Genomic DNA, 8,377 nt, shown 5'->3' with positions numbered 1-8,377 from the left:
CCCCCCCCCGCCCGACACCCAGCCCCAGCGCGGAGGGCACCGCGGGGTCAGAGGTCAGAGGCCCAGGGACCCCCCCTACCCAGGACGGGCGCGGAGGGCGGCGCGGGGTCCCCCGGGTACACTCCGGCAGGAAACGGGGTCTCCCGAAGTGGGACCCGGGAGAGGGTGACGGGGTCGGAGCCGCCTGGAGGTCAAGGGTCAAGGGTCGGGGGTCGGGGCACCACGTGTTGCGCATCCCGGCCGGGTAGCCGCGGCCTCCGGGAGAAAGCGGGTGACGCTCTCGGAGCGACCCGGGTACCAGGGTGGGCTCCTGACTCCGCAGCCGCCCGCCAGCCCGCTCGGGTACCGGCAGCGGCGTGACCTTCACAAGGTCAAGGCTGCCGCGGAACACCCCCGCGCTGCCCCTACGGCGCATGGGCGGAGCCTGACTCCCGGCATACCTCGGGGTGCGGGGCGGGGCGTCTCCGGGGAGCGCAGCCAATGGGCGCGGTGCGCTGGAGACCGGGGCGGGGCGCGGCGGGGTTCCCGGCAGCCCTCGGGGGCGCGGCACGCAGGCGGGGGCGGGTCGTGGCCGGGCGGCGCAGCCAATGGGCGCGGCACGAGGGGGCGTGGGGGCGGAGAGTGGGCGTGGCGTCGGCGCCTTAGCGGCTGCGCGGTGGCCGCCCTGTCCTTTCGGTCCCGGTGGCGGCAGGGCTGAGCCAGCGACGCCCTCCATTCACTCTCCGCGCCCGCTCTCCGGCTGTCCGCCCGTTCCGCTGCCCGCCCCGCCACCATGACGGAACAGGCCATCTCCTTCGCCAAGGACTTTTTGGCCGGAGGCATCGCCGCCGCCATCTCCAAGACGGCCGTGGCTCCGATCGAGCGGGTCAAGCTACTGCTGCAGGTGGGGACGCGGGCGCGGCCGCTCCGGGGATGGGGGGACGGGAACCGAGTGGCCGGGCCGGGAGGGGACGCGGGCAGCGGAACCCTGCAGGCGGGCGCCGGAAGTGGAAGGCCGCGATGGCTTTGTCCATGCGCCGCCGGCTTCCGGGGCAAGCGTCACGTGACCGCTGCGGCAGGGCGTGGCGACGTCCACGCGTGCGCACTGGGTCCGGCCGGCGGCGGGGGATGCGGCACGGGCCTGAGGGCGCATGCGCGATGGAGCAGGGCCCAGGGATGCACCTTGCACCGGGCGGGCGGGCCTTGACCTTGACCTCAATCCTGCGGGTCCTCCGGCCTGGGACCAGCCTTTCCGGCGGTTGCCTGGCCGGTGACTGCTCTTGCCCCGTCCACCGTGAAGGGCAATTCTAAGGCCCACGGGGCAGCGAGCCTGCCCGCAGGTGTCCTGGAATAACCAGGATATAGTTACTGGTGGTTCTCACCCCCCTCTTCATAGCTCAGTTGTGTAATTCTGATCCAGAGCGATGCATTTTTTTGTCTTTGGGGAGAGGGTTATCGAAAGCAGCGTGATGCCTAGGAACACTGCTGCCAGGACGTCGTTGTTCACGTTGTACTCCCAGTGTCCAGCTCGGTGATGGGAATGAATGGGTTTGGCTGCAAGGACAGGTCACGCCCGCGATCCCAGCGCTTCTGAGAGGCCCGGGGGAGGATCGCTTGACGCCAGGAGTTTGAGAGCAGTGGGGGGGCAGCAGAGCAAGACCCCACCTCAAAAAGAAATTATTTTAACTGAAGGAAGCAGGGCGTCCCAGTGCGTTGAGTGGCCCGAGGAGGATCGCTTGAGCTCAGGAGTGTGAGACCAGCCCTCTAAGATAATTATTTTAAACTTAGCAGGGTGGCGTGTTCCAGGAGTTTGAGACCAGCCAGGGCAACATAGCAAGACCCCACCTCTAAGAAAAATGTTTAAACTTACAGGGCTGGGTATCGCAGCACTTTGAGAGGCCCAGGGAGGATCACCTGAGCTCAGGAGTTTGAGACCAGCCAGGGCAACGTAGTAAGACCCCACATCTTTAAAAAAATTTCAGGCTGGAGTGCAGTGGCGCGATCTCAGCTCACTGCAAGCTCCGCCTCCCGGGTTCATGTCATTCTCCTGCTTCAGCTTCCCGAGTAGCTGGGATTACAGGCGCCTGCCACCTCGCCCGGCTAATTGTATTTTTAGTAGAGACGGGGATTTTACTGTGTTAGCGGTCTCGATCTCCTGACCTCGTGATCCGCCCACCTCAGCCTTGCAAAGTGCTGGGATTACAGGCGTGAACCACCGTGCCCAGCTTAAAATTTTTTTTAAAACATAGCAGGGCAGGGTGTCCCAGCGCTTCGAGAGGTCCAGGGAGGATCACCTGAGCTCAGGAGTTTGAGAGCAGCTTGGTCACCGTAGTAAGACTCCATCTCTCAAAGTAATTTTTAAAGTTAGTGGGGGTTGATGGTTGTGCACCTGTAGACCCGGATACTCGGGAGACTGAGGCGGGAGAATGGCCTAATCCACGAGTTGGAGGCTGCAGTGAGGTGAGATCGCACCACTACACTCCAACCTGGGTAACAGCATGAGACCCTATCTTTTTTTAAAAAGAGAAAGATGAGGACAACTTACCAGTAATGCCCACAAGCTAGTTTTCTAAACAGGATGATGCACTCTGGCCGGGTACAGTGGCTCATGCCACCTTTGGGAGGCCGAGGCAGGAGGATCACCTGCGGTCAGGAGTTCGAGAGCAACCCGGCCAACACGGTGAAACCCCGTCTCAACTAAAAATAAACAAAATGAGGCCGGGCGCGGTGGCTCAAGCTTGTAATCCCAGCACTTTGGGAGGCCGAGACGGGCGGATCACGAGGTCAGGAGATCGAGACCATCTTGGCTAACACGGTGAAACCCTGTCTCTGCTAAAAAATACAAAAAAAAAAACTAGCCAGGCGAGGTGGCGGGCGCCTGTAGTCCCAGCTACTCGGGAGGCTGAGGCAGGAGAATGGCATAAACCCGGGAGGCGGAGCTTGCAGTGAGCTGAGATCCGGCCACTGCACCGTAGCCTGGGCGACAGAGCGAGACTCCGTCTCAAAAAAAAAAAAAATAAACAAAATGAGGCAGGCATGGTGGCGGGCACCTGTAATCCGAGCAACTTGGGAGCCTGAGGCAGGAGGATCGCTTGAACGTGGGAGGCAGAGGTTGCAGTGAGCCGAGATCACCCCATTGCACTCCAGCTTGGGCAACAAGACTGATTTGCATCCAAAAAAAAAAAAAAATCACTCTGTAGCTGGGATGTTTCGGGTGGTTGGCCCCGGGTCTGGTCTGGACACCCTCTGCATCCCACAGGTCCAGCACGCCAGCAAGCAGATCGCCGCCGACAAGCAGTACAAGGGCATCGTGGACTGCATCGTCCGTATCCCCAAGGAGCAGGGCGTGCTGTCGTTCTGGAGGGGCAACCTGGCCAACGTCATCCGCTACTTCCCCACTCAAGCCCTCAACTTCGCCTTCAAGGATAAGTACAAGCAGATCTTCCTGGGGGGCGTGGACAAGCACACGCAGTTCTGGAGGTACTTTGCGGGCAACCTGGCCTCCGGCGGCGCGGCCGGCGCCACCTCCCTCTGCTTCGTGTACCCCCTGGATTTCGCCAGAACCCGGCTGGCCGCGGACGTGGGAAAGTCAGGCACAGAGCGCGAGTTCCGGGGCCTGGGAGACTGCCTGGTGAAGATCACCAAGTCCGACGGCATCCGGGGCCTGTACCAGGGCTTCAGTGTCTCTGTGCAGGGCATCATCATCTACCGGGCCGCCTACTTCGGCGTGTACGATACAGCCAAGGGTACGTGTGGCGGCCGTCGCAAAGTCCCAGAGACGGGATCGATGCGCAGACATTCCCTCGGGGTCCCGTGGGCTGAAGGTCCAAGATATGGTGTGGGCAGGGCTGGTCCCTCCTGCGGCCTCTCTCCTGGGCTTGGAGACGCCATCAGGAAATTCCTGTGTCCTCACAGGCTCGTCCCTCTGTGTGTGTCTGTGTCCTCATCCCCTCTTCTTATGGGATGTCTTAGTCCATCTCAGGCTGCTATCACAGAATCCCATAGACTGGGTGGATGGTAAACAACAGACATTGATTCTCCCACAGTCTTGGAGGCTGGATGTCTGAGATCCAGGTGTGGGCAGGGCTGGTTCCTCCTGAGGCCTCTCTTTTTGGCTCGTAGACGCCGTCTTCTCCCTGTGTCCTCACAGGCTCGTCCCTCTGTGTGTGTCTGTGTCCTCATCTCCTTTTAGAAGGACACTAGGCTCATAGGATGGGGGCCCACCCTGCTGACCCCCTTTACTGTTAACTCACCTCTTCAGAGACCTCACATGCAAGTACAGTTGCATTCTGAGGCCCTGGTGGGGGGGTGGGACGTCAGCATGTGGATTTTGAGGACTCAGTGTAACTCCCGTCGTAACTGTGACCCTTTACAAGGTCAGGGCCCTCGCTTTTCCCCCAACAGGCCTAACCCCGGCCTCTGGAACTGTGTTGCCGGGCTCCGGTAGGTGGCCGGCGGCCTCTTCCCCTCCTGGCCCTGCCCCGACCTTTTGTGTTATAAACATCAGCTGGCACTGAGCAGCCACGTGGAGGGGGCACGGGTGGTCTTGGAAGCGCTCGGCACCACCTCGGGTGGCCGTGAGCACACAGCGGAGGCTGAGCCTGGTCTCCGGTGGCCGTGAGCACACAGCGGAGGCTGAGCCTGGTCTCCGGTGGCCGTGCAGGCGCTGGAAGGTGACGTGCCGTTCCCCCGCAGGCATGCTGCCCGACCCCAAGAACACGCACATCGTGGTGAGCTGGATGATCGCGCAGACCGTGACGGCCGTGGCCGGCGTGGTCTCCTACCCCTTCGACACGGTCCGGCGGCGGATGATGATGCAGTCTGGGCGCAAAGGAGGTAGCCGCGTGGGCTCGGGAGGCGGGAGACCCTTGCTAGTGGGAAGGGGAACCAGGAGCTCCTTGGCCTGGGCCCGTGGGAGGCACTTCCCCCCCAGCGTGGGAGGCAGCAGTGTGTCAAAGTAACCGGCTGTGTGGAAGGATTTTCCTGAATGGTGTGGGCTTCTGATCTTGGGGTTTCGTGGTCCAGGCAGCAATTGCTACATCCCCACCTCCTAGAACCTCCGCCCGCATCCACAGCCTCGATCCTGCCCTCTCTGCGTGGACGCCAGGGGTGGAGACGGGGGACGCCCAGGGCGGGGCCTGAAGTCCTGTGTCCAGCCCTCCTAGACACAGTGGCTTAGGAGGAGGGCTTGAGCTCAGGGCACGGGGTCACCAGAGCCTCGGGTTTCCCTCCTGTAATCAGAACTGTGGCTCAGGCGTCTGGGGTGTTACTTCTATAAAACGTCTTCAAGGGTGCAGGTGGCGTCCGTGTCTCGAGGAGCTCGGCGGCGAGGCCCTCACTGTGTCACCGTGTCCCTGTCGTTGCAGCTGACATCATGTACACGGGCACCGTCGACTGCTGGAGGAAGATCTTCAGAGACGAGGGGGGCAAGGCCTTCTTCAAGGGTGCCTGGTCCAACGTCCTTCGGGGCATGGGGGGCGCCTTCGTGCTGGTCCTGTACGACGAGCTCAAGAAGGTGATCTAAGGGCCGCGGCCTCCTCGCCACACACACCAAGGGAACCAAGAGAACCACGTAGAATCCTCAACCGTGCGGACCATCAACCTTCGAGAAATTCCATTTGTCTTTTTCCCAGCCGGACCCTGCCCGTAGGCGGCGGCCGGGGAAGGCTGTAGAGAAGGGGCGCGACGCGATCCATTCGTCAGCCCCCGATTCCATGTCTTGATCACGGGGTGGGAGGGAACCATGGCGTCCCCGCGGGCCCATGGGCGAGGCACTCCAACACTGAGACCTAGAGTCCAGACGCTTGTAGGACCCGAGTCGTGTTTTAAGTATTTATTTAAAACGAAAGAATCATGTTTCCCATGTGTACTTCAGCGCTAGCCCCTGTTTCTGCACAGCCGAGTACTAGCAAGTATGTTCTGTGTTGGGCATCCTGCTGCAAAACAATAAACCGAGGACACAGAGGGCCTCCTGCCTGACCGCACCTCTCCACGGGGCAGCCTGGGGTCTGCAGATGGGGGCTGGGCCCATGGGACGCAGGTGGGGCCACGCTCTGCCCCTGTGGCCGGCCCACGTTCCTGGCGTGCGGTGCCGCCGCCTCCCCAGCACCCCCGGGACACAGAGGACAAGGTCACAGCTGGGAAGAGGAGGGGGGTAGAAACCAAGGCTGGCGGAAATGTAGCCGGGCTCCCTGGTGAATGCTGGAGGTCCCCAGGGCACCTGCACTTACTGTGCCTTCTCTGAGACCATTTGTGTGACCGTAACACCTTGGGTCGGTTGTAAATAAGACACGTGTCTCCTAGCTCTGAAGGCTGGAAGTCCCAGAAAACCAAGGCGTGGCAGGTTCGGTCTCCGGTGAGTACCTGGTTCCTGGCTTCCGGATGGCGCCTTCTCCCTGTGTGTCCTCACACGATGGAAGAGGCCAGGGAGCTCTCCGGAGTTCCTTTTACAAGGGCGGGGATCCCATCCAGGAGGCCTCACCACCTCATCACTCCCGGAGACCCCCACTTCCCCACACCGTCACTTTGGGGAGGGGTATTTTCAGGCTGAATCTTGGGGAGACCCAAACGGGCATGAGGGCCTGTGTTCCTGTCCACCTCCCACAGCTCCCGAGGGCCACGCCAGCCCCCGTTCCAGCGTGAACAGTGGAGTCGGCTGGGGTCCCCAGAGTGGCCGCTGTGTGTCCGTGGGTTCACCCGTGAGGATCCCACCACAAGGGGTGCCCACCGCCGGGCACACCAGCTTCCTTCGAGCTCCCTGCATGTATTCATTGCGAGGCAAGAAACGCCGTGTTGACTCTACCAGGCTGAACGTTGGGCCTTGGTGGTGCCAGCACACGGCAGGGCCACAGGGACCGCAGCCCTGGGGATCCACAGCTGGCTCTCCTGGGCTCTCCACAAATCCCAGCCGTAGTTAAAAAAAAAAAAAATCTGTTTTTTGAGTTGGAGTCTTGCTCTCGCCCAGGCTGGAGTGCGGTGGCGCCATCTCGGCTCACAGCAACCTCTGCCTCCCAGGTTCAAGCAGTTCGGCCGCGGCTTCCAAATAGCTGGGATTATAAGCGTGCGCCATCACACCCGCCTGATTTTAGTATTTTTAGTGGAGATGGGGTTTCACCATGTTTGCCAGGCTGGTCTCAAGTTCCTGGCCTCAAATGATGGACCGCCCGCCTCAGCCTCCCAAAACGGTGGGATGACAAGTGTGAGCCACCGTGTCTGGCCTGAAAGGCAGACTCTACCTCTCTGCACTTTGCCAGGTAGAAACCCTCATTTGTGTCCCGATGACAAAATCAGAGACCAGCAAAGGCCAGTGAGTCCCGTCTTGGTCATGTGACTCGGCCCGGAGGCAAGTGGAGAAACAGGACCTTCTGCCATCAAGCCTGTGGGTCCTGCACACCCTCCACAAAACAGCCGCGACCCACGCCATCAACTCAGTGGGTCTTGCACACCCTCCACAAAACAGCCACGACCCATGCCATCAACTCTGTGGGTCCTGCACACCCTACACAAAACAGCCACGACCCACGGGGACCGGTGGGTCCTGCACACCCTCCACAAAAACAGCCACGACCCATGCCATCAACTCTGTGGGTCCTGCACACCCTACACAAAACAGCCACGACCCACGGGGACCCGTGGGTCCTGCACACCCTACACAAAACAGCCACGACCCACGGGTACCCGTGGGTCCTGCACACCCTCCACAAAACACCCACGACCCATGGGGACCTGTGGATCCTGCACACCCTCCACAAAACAGCCACGACCCACGGGGACTGGTGAGTCCTGCACACCCTCCACAAAGCAGCCACGACCCACGGGGACCAGTGAGTCCTGCACACTCCACAAAACAGCCACGACCCCCTGCATGCCCTCCACAAAACAGCCACGGTGGGTCCTGCACCCTCCACAGAACAGCCACGACCCACGGGGACCCATGGGTCCTGCACACCCTCCAGAAAACAGCCACAACCCACGGGGACCTGGGCTCCGAGTTCCTGCCTGGAGCCGTGGTAACTGCTTCATCCACTCTTGGACGTGTTTTCACTCCTGTGACTTCATAGATTTTAACATAGTAATCCGGGCATGGTTTCCTTAGCAGTTCCAGTGAAATCCTACGTAGTATACTGGACTCTGGGGGATTTGGGGGATTTGGTGGTGGTGGGGGAGGGTATCCAAAGTTACCGTTCAAAGACCAGCAAGTGCACTTCGCGTTACTGACTTTCTTCTTTTTTTTTTTCTTTGAGATGGCGTCTCACTCTTGTCACCCCGACAGGAGTGCAATGGTGTGATCTCGGCTCAACGCAACCTCCGCCTCCCAGGTTCAAGCCATTCTGTTTCAGCCTCCCGCGTAGCTGGGATTACAGGCGTACGCCACCACGCCCGGCTAATTTTGTGTTTT

The 8,377-nt window shown here is 60.8% G+C and overlaps 1 protein-coding gene across 3 annotated transcripts; it reads left to right on the top strand.

Annotated features, from left to right (window-relative positions):
• The first annotated feature begins 106 nt into the window (after positions 1-106).
• On the top strand, positions 107-5,960 carry SLC25A6 (solute carrier family 25 member 6). Of its 3 annotated transcripts, none has more exons than XM_025372079.1 (4): positions 107-883; positions 3,239-3,725; positions 4,675-4,815; positions 5,346-5,960. In XM_025372079.1, exons 1-4 carry the CDS (start codon positions 773-775, stop codon positions 5,501-5,503), a joined length of 897 nt encoding a protein of 298 aa, XP_025227864.1. In that variant the 5' UTR covers positions 107-772; the 3' UTR covers positions 5,504-5,960. The 3 variants fall into 3 exon arrangements, with proteins under 3 accessions (XP_025227864.1, XP_025227863.1, XP_025227862.1); XM_025372078.1 differs by having other exon boundaries at positions 4,675-4,823; XM_025372077.1 differs by having other exon boundaries at positions 3,239-3,731.
• Positions 5,961-8,377: the final 2,417 nt, after the last annotated feature.

This window comes from Theropithecus gelada, chromosome X (genome assembly GCF_003255815.1).
Source record: "Theropithecus gelada isolate Dixy chromosome X, Tgel_1.0, whole genome shotgun sequence".
Taxonomy (NCBI): domain Eukaryota; kingdom Metazoa; phylum Chordata; class Mammalia; order Primates; family Cercopithecidae; genus Theropithecus; species Theropithecus gelada.
Note: the sequence above shows the minus strand (reverse complement) of the source record. Positions and strands in the feature narration are given on the sequence as shown.